Raw genomic sequence first — 14,816 nt, 5'->3', positions numbered from 1 at the left:
GACAGATGATACAAACTCAGAAGAATCTATAGAAAACCTTCAGGGTTGCCAACTGAGTAAGGAGGCGTTAGTAAGACCAGACAGCCCTGGGTGGACCTCCACTCTCACAACCCAGAGCCGGAAAGGAAAGAAACAGCTTGAAATTGAGCTGACTGTTCTGACGCACAGCAAAATGGAGATCTGGGCTACAGGCGGCACCTCTCATAATAAACCAACCTTTCTCCTTCGACTTTCTATCTTGTTCTCTGTCCCGACTTTTGCTCCTGTGTTTATATGACTTTCGATCTCGGCTTTTTGACCGTCTTCGATCCCGACTGCGAGATCTATGTTTTCTTTCTGATCTGTCATGGCTTCTGCTTCTCCGTCGATCTCTACTTCTAAATAATTTAAAAAGAAACAACTTTAGCTGACAGTACTAAAAGGGCTCAGAGAAGCATATACCATTCAATAATTAAAAATATTTAAGTAAAAGTTTCCCTATGAAACAAATAAATGGCCAGCCTGGTCTACAGAGTGAGCTTCAGAACAGCCAGGGCTACACAGAGAAACTGTGTCTCAAAAAAACCACACAAACAAACAAACAAACACAACATTTTACTGAATGTAAAATGTAAATGTAAAATTTACTAGAAATTTCAAGGATAATTATTGAAAACCTTGCCATTATGTTCCAGCATTCTAGCGGCAGAGGCAGGTAGATCCCAGTGAGTTCGAGACCAGCCAGGTCTACATAGTGAGCTCCAGGCCAGTCATGGCTACATAGAGACCCTGTTTTGAAAAAAAAAACACAGAGCTATACCCACTCTGGTATGAGTCTCTACAAAGATTATCTAAAACCCCGTAACAGAAGCTAACAACCGAGAAGACAGAGAAAACTTACCTTTCAACTCTCATAAAGCTACCTATCACATAAAGATGCCGTTATGGTCCACCATGAAATAATGACTTTATTATGACAACATAGAAGTAATATGCATCATCAGTCATTCTATTTCAAATTTAGGACTTTTATCACCACCCAGGCTAACATAGCAACACATGCTAGACATGTATCCTAATCCCAGGTGTCATCAATCACTCACAGTTCTCCATTAGCCATGTAACCAAGCAGGACAAGCAACCCACTCAGTGGAGTACTATGAGATCCACAAGTGACTTAGTGCATTTTTTACTTACAACAGTTTCAATTTATGTTATCCATGAGCCCATGATGAAAGATCATTTAGTAATTTTTCTGCTCATGACTGTCCACTACGGCCTCATCATGAGCCAGACACTGTCAGAGGTTTACATACCTGCTTCGCCTTCTGTCTCTACTCCGTGACCTTTTATGGTCCCGGGACCTGCTGCATCTCCGGTCGGAAGTTCGGCTTGAGTGTCTACTTCGTGAACGGCTTCTCTTTCTCCTTTCTCTATCACGAGCTCTTTCTTTCTCTCTTTCTTCCTCTTCTCTTCGTCTTTTCCTTTCCCGTTCTTCCCTTTCTCTCTCCCGTTCTTTTTCTCTTTCCTCTCTTTCTTGCTTCTCTTTTTTGAGACGTTCATCCCGATCAGGTTCTTCTGTTCTTTTTCTTAGCTTTTCCTAAGGAAATCAAGTTGGATTTGCTTGTTGTAGCGCTGGGACCAACTAGAAAGCCAAGACTTCTAGGCAAGTGATCTAACACTGAGCCACCTCCCCAGCTCAAGATAGATTTTTATACAACTTTAGCTCTTAAAAAGACATTCTCAAACAATTTATAGACCAAGTTGTTTATGGATTCCATAACCTAAGCGGAAATGTAGAAATTTCAGCACCATATGTATACATAAAATGCGATTATTTGACTAATTCTTTAGGTAAAGCCTCAATTTCTGACTTGAAAATGAAGGAAATAAAACTACTTTTATGAACAACAGATTGCCACAGGAAACATCACTGCCCATTTTCTTTTTACTTTTGGTACTGGGGTCAACCCCAGAGCTGTGGGCACACTAAAGAAGCATGCTTATGAATCAACAGCCTAGCACAGCACTGCTTTAAAAAAACATAAATATCAACAGGAGGCCGCTCAAGGTTTCTATCGTTGTTTGACCAATTTTTAGCTATGCTAAAATACAGAATTTTCAGTGATAGTTACTGTTGGAGATTTCAGATTATATATGCTAATGAGAAACTTACTTTTAACTCTTCCACGGTGGCTTTAATTTTGGCATAGCCCATGTGTTGTTTTCCCATCAAATGGTCATCTACCCGAGATTGGGCATCTCCTACTATCAAAAAGGCTCCACACACTTCACAAACTTCCATCTGTTTTTCTTGGGCAGCAAAACTTTCAATAGTCTGAAATGAGAAGTCAGTTGCTATGAGAGTATCTGAGGGAGAGAGAATAAATTCCAAAAAAACCTCAACATCTATCTTCCATCTCTCCAGCCATAAGCTGAACACAACTGCTCAAGTTTAGAGAGGAAAGGTTTGAAAAGAGCAACCAACTTTGCCTCTGCTGAACACCTACATCTCCTTACTTACATCATCTTTTTCAGAAAGTTGTTTTAGTCTAAATTTCTTTCACATAGATTCAATAACTCAAAAATTATTAAGAAATTAAATTCAAGGTGAATATGAGCTCACACTACAGAGGGAACAGGAACAGTGACCAATTACATTTGATCAGTAGCATCTTAAGGCAGACACTGCACTACTCACAATAAGGAGGGAGACACTTTAAGACTGCTAATTTTAAACTAAGGTAAATAGAAGTACTGAGTGATTTGACAATGAAAATATAAGTCAGGCTCATATGAGCATTTACAAATAAAGGCAGGGCTTAGTCAGAGAGTGAAGAACTGTTTTAATAGTTTTACTGAGGGGCTGGCAAACGGCTCAGTGGGTATGGGCTCTTGCCACCAAGTTGGATAACAAGAAGTCCACATGGTGGAAGGAGAGAACCACTGCCTACAATGTGTCCTCTGATCTTAACACACATGCTAGGACAGGACCACATAAACACACACTAGATAAATAAATGTAAAAATATAGACTACAGCCTGCTTGTAGTGAGATAACATGTGACTATTTTAATTTTTTTTAAAGATTTATTTATTTATTATGTATACAACATTCTGCCTCCATGTATGCCCCCAAGCCAGAGGAGGGCGCCAGATCTCATTACAGATGGTTGTGAGATGGTTGTGAATCATTACAGATGATTGCTGGGAATTGAACTTAGAACCTTTGTAAGAGCAGCCAGTGCTCTTAACCACTGAGCCCCTTTAATTTTTTTTATTTGTTTGCTTTTTGAGACAGGGTTTCTCTTTGTAGCCCTAGCTGTCCTCAAACTCACACTGAGATCTGCCTGCCTCTGTCTAAGAGACACTACCAGCAGTAGTGACTATTTCCATGCTTAGTTCATAATTCTCTTCCCTAAGGCAAGCCACAGAAACACTAACCTTCCCTCACCTTTAAGACTTGGAGTAGACTAATCAAGACCCACTTTTTTGATCTCAAAGCCCTAAGGGATTCTGCACAACAGTCAAGGTAAGGGATGTTGCAGGGAGGTCACAAAAAGATCTGGACAGGTAGGATGCTGGGTCCCCAACTTTAACTTGGTCTATTGAATTATTATATTCTTTTTGTCTAATTATGTTTCTACCCAGTTGTCCATGTTTCCATATGCTTACAGAATTAAGTCTCCAATATGACCCAGAAAAGGGCCTGGGAGCTTCCAGATACCTGAACACATGGAGGTTCCTAGAAGGTGGTGAACCTGAAGAGGAGATGGAAGCTTCACAACCCTTCTCCCATACCTATGCATCTCTTCTTCATCTGCATCCTTTGTAATATCCTTTATAATAAGCTGGCAAACGTGTTTCAGAGATCTGTGAGGTATGGGAGCAAATTAATTGAACCCGAGGTGAGGGTTTGTGAAAGCCTGAAATTTTTAATGTTAGTCAGAAGCACAGGCAAAACCTGGAGCATCTGAGTGACATCTGACATATATGTGCCCAGGATTGTGTGTGTGTGTTGTACTGCGTCTTATGCATGTGCATAAAAGGAGAAGAGGGGGAAGGGGGAGGAAAGAAGGGATGAGCAAAACACAAGCTTTAGGATTAAGTTCCCAACCTGTGGAATCGAATGCTATCTCCAGTTAGATTGTACTAAAGTGACTAAGAAGACACTTGGCCCTTGCCTGCTGTTGAAGAACATTTCTTGCTTGCTACTGGAGTGAAATGGAGAAAATGGCTCAGAGGTAGAGCATTTGCCTGACTCTCAGCACTGTGTGTGCTGGTACATGTGTGTGGGAAGGGCACGGCAGGACAGAAAGAGTGAGCACACCAGAGCAAGCTGAGGGCTTTTTATTCTAGTTTCATGTCATCTGAGGATAGACTCACAATGTAACCTTGTGACCAGCCAAACCAACACACGCGGTCAACAAAACGCTTGATCAAGACTGAATTTAGGACAACAGAAAAGGTATTCCAAGGTTCCCCAAGAAGAACAGACTCTAAGTAATTTATAATTAACAGGCTTGAGAACATAAAAGGTTGAAACTCACCGAGGTTGTAGATCTTAGCAATTCTCTCTCTTCTTTTAACTGTTCAACCAATTTCATCATTCCCTGGGCTTCTTCTACCTTTCCTTCAGATCCTAACTCTTCAATCTAAGACAGACAGAAAAAAAAGAGTCAAGACTCCTTTTCAATCAAGCTAAAAATTTTATATCCCCCTTGCTTCATTAGCATTTAGGAGATTTACGTCTTTTTGCTTGCTAAATCTTCAGTTTTATGCCAAGCAATGGTGGTGCACACCTTTAATCTCAGCACTTGGGAGTCAGAGGCAGGCAGATTTCTGTGAGTTCAAGGCCAGCCTGGTCTACAAGAGCTAGTTTCAGGACAGCTAGGGCTATTACAGAGAAACCCTGTCTCGAAAAATCGAAAAACCAAAACAAAACAAAACAAAAAACCACTTGAGCTTTATTTGACCCTTGTGATTTTTTTCTTTTACAGTTTAGATGATGTGGATTTTAAAAACAAAGGTTTTTAAGTGTGGACACGTGTGTGTGTGTGTGTGTGTGTGTGTGTGTGTGTGTGTGTGTGTGTGTATCCATCCAAGAAACACCATCAATACCAGTTAGACAAGTTCCTTCCCAATCCCAAAAGGGTTCATTTTAGTACTTCCTCCAACTTCAATCATACACATATAACCAGACATTCAATAATCTTTGTCACTATAGATCAAGACTGAATTTTTCAAATTTCCTATAAATGGTATTATAATATGGTTTGTGTTCCTTCCTCAGTAGAGTTTCTTTCACTCAAGACGAGTTAGATGTTTATTCATATTACTGCAAACACTATAAATTCCTTTGTATTTCAGAATATTATTTCACTATATGGATATAATCACAACTTATTTTTCTTTTTTTGGTTTTTGGGGACAGGGTTTCTCTAGCTTTGGAGCCCATCCTGAAACTCACTCTGTATACCAGGCTGGCCTTGAGCTCACAGAGGTCTGTCTCTGCCTTCCGAATGCTGGGTTAATCCCTTTAATAGGCACGTGCCACAACCGCAAATATAATTCTTTGTATCTTATGTATTAGTGTTTTGCCTGCATGTGTGTCTGTGCAACAGTGTTGGATTCCCTGATAATGGAATTACAAGACAATTATGAGTTGCCAAGTAGATGCTGGTAATTGGACCCAGGTCCTCTGGAGGAGCAGCCAGTGTTCTTGACCACTGAGCCATCACTCCAACCAATAATTTTAGTTTTCTTAAGATAATATTCTATCTCTGTAGCCTTGGCTGGCCCGCTACTCACCATATAGCCAAAACTGGCCTTGAATGATGGCATTCCTCCCACCTTAGCCCTGAGATCATGATCACAGCCAGCTTTCGCACACACTTGCTGATGAACATCTGAACTAGCACAAGTACTGGATTTTGCTGGGGTGAGATGCGGGGGCGGGGGTTCTCAATGATTTTAAATAAAACTGAAGAGCAGAGCACAAGCTGTATAGACATGTTTTAATTTCTGTCTGGAGTAAGGGAATGTCTCATAGTACAATTTTAACCTTTTAAAAAAAAAAGTAGGGGGCTGAGAGATGGCTCAGAGGTTAAGAGCACTGACTGTTCTTCCAGAGGTCCTGAGTTCAATTCCCAGCAATCACATGGTGGCTCACAACCATCTATGATGAGATTTGGTGCCCTCTTCTGGCCTGCAGGGATACATGTAGGCAGATGCTGTATACATAATTAATAAATAAATCTTTAAAAAAATAAAAAAATACATAAAAACCAAAGTAAACATGCACACAGCAGATTAAACTCTTCTGGAATACCTGTACCTGAACCATTTTACACACCCACCAATGTCTGATAATTCTAATGAGCACAAATCCTTCACAATGCTCAAATACTTTACTATAGCTATTCTTTTTAATTGGAGCAATTCAAATACTGTTAAATCTCCCTGTGAGATTTCAGTTTGTATTTCCTGTATAACCAATCAAATTTCTTTTCATGTTTATTTTCTGATCTCATCAGTCATGTGTCAGTCTTTGTTTCTTCAGACAGAGTCATGATACTCTCCATCAGTTCCTACATCCTGGGGTTAAAAACAGATGCTGCAGCATCCAGCTCCAATTTTTTTTTCTCACACTTCTGCCAACAATCCTCACCTGCTGTAGAAGCACATCAATTTTGTCTGTCAGAACCTGAATTTTTTCTTCATTTTTGCCTGTTGGACCAGCAGCCTGTTAAAAACAGTAACCTGTGTTAATATTGCCATTAATTAGTAAAATACCAATGAAAATACTTCAAACTCTTAGGTCCAGGGATGGAGCTGGTGACAGCATGCACAAAGCCTTGGGGCTTGATCCCAGCACCACCTCCTAAAGCAATAAAACATTCAAGTTCTCATGGATACAGATACATGACCCCCATTTAAAAAAAATAAAGAAAAATCAGTGGCCTTGAACCCAAAGAGACTTATGCCCTACCCTCCCAAGGGCTAATATGGGATGATGCCACCTTGCCCCTCAGTGTTTCTATTTAGTAACTGAAGGAGGGAGGAGGTTGGACATCATGGCATATGTGTATAATCTCTTGGAAAGTGAAGGCAAGGAGAATCAAGACTTCAAATTAGAGCCAGCAGTGGGGGTAAACATCTTTAATCCTAGCACTCGGAAAGCAGAGGCAGGTAGATGAGTTCAAGGCCAGCCTAGTCTATAGAGTAAGTTCCAGAGTACAAAGAGAAACCCTGTCTCAAAAAATCAAAACAAAAAAACTTCCAAGTCATCCTCACCTACACAAGTTAAGGCCAGTCTTGACCATAAAAACCCTGTCTCAGCAAAACAAATATAGTAAACATTTTAATCACTAAATACTAATACAACTATGTTAGATCTGCTAGCCAGATATATATCTATATATATACATATATATATATATAGTTACTGACACCTGAAGAAAAATATCCTCAACTGAGCATGGAAGGGCATGCCTGTCATCCCAGTACTTAGGAAATTAAAAGAGGAGTATTTCTGAGTTAGAGAGTCATCCAGGGCACAAAACAAAAACTTCTTATATAGCAAAACCACCTTTATTACACATTCTAATGAAAATTGTCTAAGAACTACAAGGAAGCCCAGTAATTAGTTTCTACGGCCAAAAAAAAAAAAGAAGAAGAAGAAGAAGAAGGAAGGAAGGAAGGAAGGAAAAGGGACTGAGGCTGACCAGCATCAGTCACATTCTATCTATTCAAAAGCTCAAAGCCCATATGTCTATTTCTGAGCAACTCCATGAGCTCCAGACTCAAATATCTGCTGGGCACTTAACTAGGTATGTTACCACTGGTCACAGAATTTGACTTGTATGATAGCTACTTTACCATTTCCACTTAACAGACACAAAAGCAAGGCATGAGGCTAAGGTTAGTAATTTGCTGTAAGTAATTCAGCTGAAGATTTTGGATTCATGCCTGGATAGCCTGACTTAGAATCACAAGCTCACGTCACTTCACCTCCTACTTGATGTCTCCACCTGAGTATTTTAAAGGCATTTCAAATGTGACATTTCTAAGATAGAAACTGTAAGAACAAAATTTTCTCTAGTTCCTATCTACATAAATCTGTTTAGTGACTTGGTTGCTTAAATAAAGAACTATACAGGTAGAATGGTTTATCTTTCCCTGCTCATCCAAATCCTCCCTCCTATAAGCTATTAAGTTTTTCAACCATCCTCACCCAACCCGTCGTAATCATTACACAAGCCCCAGAAGACTGGCTACTTCCACTGTACACCCTTCAGACCGTTATCCATTCTACAGCCAGAGTGGGCCTTTAAGAAAGGTACTTAGACTCTTTCACACCCGGCACCCTAACTTTGCTGTGGCTCTGTATAAAGAAATGACCCCTTCCTTGTCTTATGTTTGCTACACCACCCCACTTTGGGTTCTGCTAGCTAGTTCCGTGTTTGCCTTCTACTACAAAGGTCACCTTTAGAACATTCTTTTCTAGTCATGCTCTCCTTGGAAAAGCAATTCCCCCTAGATAGCTTGCTTATCACATTCTCCTCATGGTGGTGGAATGGTCAGTGGGTCAGGGCTAGTTACTAGGAAACCACTTTTCTGAGTTTTCCTAGGATAAAGAACGTGTAGTTTAGTGGTGGCGCACTGGATAGCATGTACAAAGTCTGAGGTTTGATCTCCAGCACCACCACCAAAACAAACCAACAAAAATTAAGAAAGGGAAAAGATTCTCCACTAAACCTCAGCAGAAAAAAAAAGGTATTTTTCAAACTTCATGTAATTTTTAAAAGACAAAGTAATCAATGGAAGACAAATATGAGATATCTGGGTCTGCAGAGGACAAGGGCTCTTTACAAAGTTTATGTCATACTTACCCCAGAGGACTGCTGATTTTGAGATAATGCCAAACGAGCATGACCTCGTCTAATTCTACGCTCTACCTCGGCAAGTAAACTCTGTAAGTATCGCAAAAAATCTCTCTCATAGCCAACTTTCATAAAACGAGAACTCTTCTCATACCTGATAAAATGAAAATAAATCAACTTTTAACCATTACATATCATACATTCTCTATCAACACATCTCTAGGACTGCTGTATTTAGAGTGAGAAATAAACAAGGCATTACATGAAGCAAATTTCTGGCTGTATCTTTTCCTATCAAAGGGAAAGGTATTATACACTGTATTAGTGTTGTCTAAGAATCAGTTTGCAGGGCTGGGGAGAAGCCTTCGTGGCTAAGAACACTGACTGCTCTCTCAAGGGACTCAGGTTCAATTCCCAGCACCCACATGGCAGATCTCAGCTGTCTCTAACTCCAGTTCCAGAGGACTCAACACCCATGGCAAGGAACCAATGCATATAAAATAAGAAGAATCAGTTTGCTGTTTATTTGATTGATGGTACTATACACTGAACCCAGGGACTTACACATATTACCAAAGTGCTCTATCTGAGCTATAATCCCTTGCTTTTTTTTTTTTTTTTTTAGAAAGATCCCATTAAATTGTCCAGACTGGCCCTAAACTTGGATCTTCCTGTCTTGTTTCCCAAATAATGGGTTTTATAGGCCTGCACTACCAGGCCAAGGTAAAAACACAAGCTTTAGGGGCTGGAGAGATGGCTCAGAGGTTAAAAGCATTTCCTGCTCTTCCAAAGGTCCTGAGTTCAATTCCCAGTAACCACATGGTGGCTCACAACCATCTGTAATGGGGTCTGGTGTCGTCTTCTGGCATGCAGGCAGAATATTGTATACATAATAAATAAATAAATATTTAAAAAAAAAGACACAAGCTTTAAACACAGGTTTAGCCAGGCAGTGGTGGTGCACGCCTTTAATCCCAGCACTCAAGAGGCAGAGGCAGGCAGATTTCTGTGAGTTAGAGGCCAGCCTGGTCAACAGGACGCACTCCAAAGCTACAGAGAAACCCTGTCTCAAACCAAATAACAACAACAAAAAAAAAAAAATGAAAAAAAAAAATCAAGACACGAGTTTAAGCACCAGCTCTACTACTGCACTGGATCTATCAATGACTCTGAACCCAGGGCAAATTTTATCTATAAACCAGTGAAATGCTTCAGCAGACAATCTACTGCTAAGCCTGACAACCTGAGTTTGCTTCTAGGAGCCCATATGGTAGAAAGAACTAATGTCTAGAAGCTGTCCTCCATAAGCGTACCACAGCACTGGTGTACACTGTGTAAGATATACAAACCAAATACATGATTTAAAAATTAAAAATTTGTTTGCTGTGCTGGCATATGCTCTAATTACATACTAGAGACAGATGGATAAATATGAGTTCGAGGCCAGCCTGGCTTACATAGTGAGTTCCAGGCTAGCTAGGCTACATAGTAAGACAGTGTCTCAAGAAATAATAAATTTTAAAAGCTGGCTATGGTAAGGCACACTTTAACTTTAGTACTTGGGAGGTAGAGGCCTGTAGATCTCTTTGAGTTCAAGGTCACTCTCAACTACAGGGCAAGTTCCAGGGCAGCCAGGGCTACACAGAGAAACCCTGTCTCAATAATAACAACAACAATAATAGCAGCAGCAACTGTGCAGGCATGGCAGTCACTTATACTCCTAGTGCCTGAAAGAACAGAGAAAGGGGACTCCTGAAGCAAGGTGGCTCAAAAGACTGGACAGAATTAGCCAACAGGAGACCAAATAAGTGGAAATGATCAAGGACAATCCGCTTTGGGCCTCCACATACACCCCATCTGATGCTCAAATGATTCCTATGCCATGGAAGTTGGAGAGATGGCTCAGTGAGTTAATGCCTACTGTATATGCATGAGAACCTGAGTTTGGATCCATATAAAGCCAGGTACAGCAGTATAGGTTTATAATCCCAACATTCTTATAGTGAGATGGAAGGCAAAGACAGGAAAACCTCTAGAAAGGTCTGGGCCAGCTAGCCTGCCATATGCAGTACCGAACAAGAGATCTTATCTTAAACAACTGAGGGTGTCTTCTGACACACAAGGGAGGGGGTTACAAAACAATTATAAATTTTAACAGGGCAAACAAAGGAAGGTACAGATACAGAAAAATTAAGCATATAATATGCATTCATATGGCAGCTAATATCATTATTAAAACTATTAAACCTTACCATGCCCAGCCAGTGACTAGACTTCCATGCAACATTATTTTATATTAGTTTCAGTTATGTCTTCAATGCTTGTTTCTTTAAACTGAATAACTAGAAAGGGAAAATGACCCTCACACACACACACAAAAAAGTACTCACTGTTTTCTTAGATTTTCATCATGAATTTTTTCACATGGACCTGAGAGAGAGAAAATAGCATGTATAAATTATTGTGACATTCACTAGCTATAAAAAGGGTCATCCCCACCCCCCACACTGAAATAGCATCTTTCGACATAGCCTAGGATGGTCTAGAACTGAGGATCCTCCGCCTTAGCTTTCTAAGTGATAAGACAGTAGACCACTACATCATTTTCTTTTTTGTTTAAAGGTTGAAGGCCTTATGAGACTTGAAGTCGACTCAGGCAGTGCATCCCTTTCTAATAAATAATGCCACTTTGTTCAGAATAAAGCTACACTACTATTGGAGGGGGTAGGGAGTGGCTGAGCCAATAGATCAATTGTAGAACACCTGCTTCATATGTAAAATGCCCTGGGTTTGATTCCTAGCATCCCTGTGAAATAAAATACAGCTGTATACAGTACCAATATGGCAATTACAATATATACAGCCCTTAAAAATAAAAATAAATCACTAAGTAGACTGCAGATATCAAAATTGATACTGAGTCACAAAACATCATGAAAATTGACCTCTTTAGTCTCTTAAGTCAACAAAGGGGACAAGAGCAAGAGTGAAGAGAAAGAAAAAATCTGTTCCATACTGCTACAAAACAAAACTTGGATGCTAGAGACTACTTGATCTGAACCAGCATTGATATTACCTTCAAATACTTGTACATAAAGTTAAGTAACACAAGTCTCATTCTCAATACCAAATGCAATCATTTTTTACTTTTAGCCATTTCTTTTGAAATTTAACTCCATTATTCTGAAATTTTTGTGCCCTCCCCCCTTTCGGTTTTTCAAGACAGGGTTTCTCTATAGCTTTGGAGCCTGTCCTGAACTAGCTCTTGTAGACCAGGCTGTTCTCAAACTCACAGACATCTGCCTGCCCCTGCCTGCCAAGTGCTGGGAGTAAAGGTGTGTGCCACCATCGCCCGGCTTTTGTTTTGGAATTTTGTGCTTATTTTTAATCAATATTATACATCAAAAATTTAGGTTAGGCTGAGTAAGGTGGCACACAACTTTAATTCCAGCACTCCAGAAGTCAGCCTTGTCTAGTCAGGACAGCCAGGACTACATGGAGACTCCAAACAAAACAAAACAAAACAAAACAAGCTAAGCCATCTTTTGGAATTACATTTTGACCAGGCCAACAGCATTCCCTGTAGTCCAAACAAAAGGTGTGGAAGGTATTTGTGTCTTGAGATTTGTTTTCTATGTATATATTTTAGATCTCCCTTAAATACTTCCACTTAGTCTAAGAAAGTATCTCCATATTAATTTCTCTAAAACAAGGCAGCAATTTTTGTTCTCTTCAGGGAGCCTTGTCTTACTTCCATCTGGGATGCTTATATTCCAAGCTTACTAGAGTTGCTATCTTAAAGAATTCCTTACCCACACTGTATTAGATATACTACCAGAGCTTATTTTTCTTTATTCTTGTCAGGTTAATGAACATTATCCTGGATAACTTGTTTGAGAAAGGATACATGGGAACAAGCTTGTTGAGACTTCCTATGTCCCCAAACATCTTTCTTTACCCTCATCCTTCAATACTTTCTACACTAATTCTGGTGTTAGCACAAACCCTGAAGGTAATTCTCTGGTGTTTTCAGATTTCTTGCATGGCATCAATCTTAGGTCATTCTGAACCATAATTTTGTGATTGAGTTGCTCCTGTGTTTGTTGTTCTCTAATTCACCAAGGTGTGCCAGGGAGAGCATGGAATCTTGTCATCCGTTGTGTCCATCTCTTCAAAGATTTAACCAACCTAAAGATGATGCTCAACACTGAATTTAAAAGTGTATTTCTTGGGACTTGAGAGATGGCTTGGCAGTTAAAAGCACAGAATGCTCTTGCGAAAGAACCAAATTAAATTCCCAGCACCTAAATGGGAGTTCCAGGGGACCCAATGCCCTCTTCTGAACCCTGTGGGCACCAGGCATGCATGTGGTATATAAATATTCATATAGATAAAATCACTAGTATACATAAATGAAATAAATCACTGAATTTTTTAATGCATTTCTTTTGATTTCTTCCCCATCTGTATTCTGTCTCAAACTATTAATCATGGTTCCAATTTAAACACATTTGGATACTAATATTTTTGTTTTGCTGCACGTTTCGTAACATTCGTTTTATTTTCAAATTACTCCAGTCCTTTCTATTAAGGTATGTACACACCTCTATGCATCACTGCTGGCCTCTAATGTGAGGGTCTCCTGCCTCAGCATCCAGGGTGCTGAGATTGCAATAGTCATATGACACAACTCTAGTTCAGCCCAGTGATGCATTTTTTTGTATGTGCGTATATATGCACATGCACACAAACATGCTGTGTGGTACATGAGTGTATAGCACTTTTGTGTGTCCATGTACAAGCTTGAATGAGTCAGAGCATGACTTTGGTGTCTTCCCCTACTTGCTGTTCAACTAGGTTGGCTGGCCAGCAAGTTCTGAACCACCTGCCTTCCACCCCCACAATGCTGTCATGACAGGCATGTGCAGTTTTTCATGTGGATACTGGGGTTTGAACTCAAATCCTCTGCTTGCAGAGCAAGCACATGTACCCCCTAAGCCAAACCCCCAGTTCAGTCCACTGGCTTTTATTTCACATTTAGTTTTAACTTCTAAAAGATTTATTTTTAAGAAGTTCAGCTTAATTGTAATCTACTCTTTCTAACGTGCACATACCATTTCTCTGAAGATACTAAAGTTAGGTAAGATTTAAGCATTTCAAACTTTTTCCTCCTGTATTTCCTATCATTTCTTATCATACTTCCTCCCTTGATCATTTTGATAACGTAAGTTGAAGGTATTCTTCACATGTCTGCCAGGTTAGTGTTCCCTGACAGGCAACTTGTTTTTCAAAGACTGTTTTACCAGCATGTTATATATATACTCCACTTACATACCTGGTCATAGGAGGGCACTGGAGCCCCTAGAACTGGAGTCACATGGAGCTACCACATGGATGCTAGGAACTGAACCAGGTCCTCTGCAAGAGTCAGTGCTTAAAAACACTGAACCATCTCTCTCTCCAGCCCCGGCAATAAGTTTTTAAAGGATACTTCCAAATTCTGACTGGAAATTAGAATGGATGGGCAAGATTTGTAAACAAGGGCTTTTACCGAAGGGATACCAAGAACTTATTTTTTTAAAAGGAGATGCTCAGAGGGTCAGGATGCAAGCAATAGATCCCTTTTCTAAGATGTTCACCTGCTCTTTACACCAGTGGGAAATTTCTAGCTATACCTTCCGAGACACCTCTAAGAAAACACTACTATTAAGTACTTATTTAAAATTCTTTAGTTTGGATGTAGTTTATTTAGTAAAAAGGGAAGGGGGAGTGGGAGGGAGAGAGGGGAAAAGAGGGGAAGGGGGAGAGGGAGAGTGGAGATCACTGCCACCTCTTCTGAACAGAGACAGGGCAGAGCTATTTAAAGATTGTTTTTACAATTTCATTTTTGCTCACAATTTCCCTGTGCTATGCTTAAAATGTCAAGATCCAGACTCTTCCAGCCACAATATT

At 39.9% G+C, this 14,816-nt stretch overlaps 1 protein-coding gene across 4 annotated transcripts in view; it reads right to left on the bottom strand.

The window, feature by feature from the left end:
* The window catches only part of Luc7l3 (LUC7 like 3 pre-mRNA splicing factor), a 36,474-nt gene that overhangs the window by 4,739 nt on the left and 16,919 nt on the right, over positions 1-14,816 (bottom strand). For all 4 annotated transcript variants that reach the window (XM_048446917.3, XM_048446918.3, XM_085695674.2 and 1 more), the window contains exons 3-9: positions 11,255-11,294; positions 8,874-9,018; positions 6,650-6,724; positions 4,530-4,634; positions 2,156-2,317; positions 1,296-1,579; positions 217-377 (exon numbers count right to left, since the gene is read on the bottom strand). In XM_048446917.3, coding sequence (XP_048302874.1) covers positions 217-377; positions 1,296-1,579; positions 2,156-2,317; positions 4,530-4,634; positions 6,650-6,724; positions 8,874-9,018; positions 11,255-11,294 — 972 coding nt within the window. The remainder of the gene's footprint in view (positions 1-216; positions 378-1,295; positions 1,580-2,155; positions 2,318-4,529; positions 4,635-6,649; positions 6,725-8,873; positions 9,019-11,254; positions 11,295-14,816) is intronic.

This window comes from Myodes glareolus, chromosome 9, assembly GCF_982192425.1.
Source record: "Myodes glareolus chromosome 9, mMyoGla1.1, whole genome shotgun sequence".
Lineage (NCBI taxonomy): Eukaryota > Metazoa > Chordata > Mammalia > Rodentia > Cricetidae > Myodes > Myodes glareolus.
Note: the sequence above shows the minus strand (reverse complement) of the source record. Positions and strands in the feature narration are given on the sequence as shown.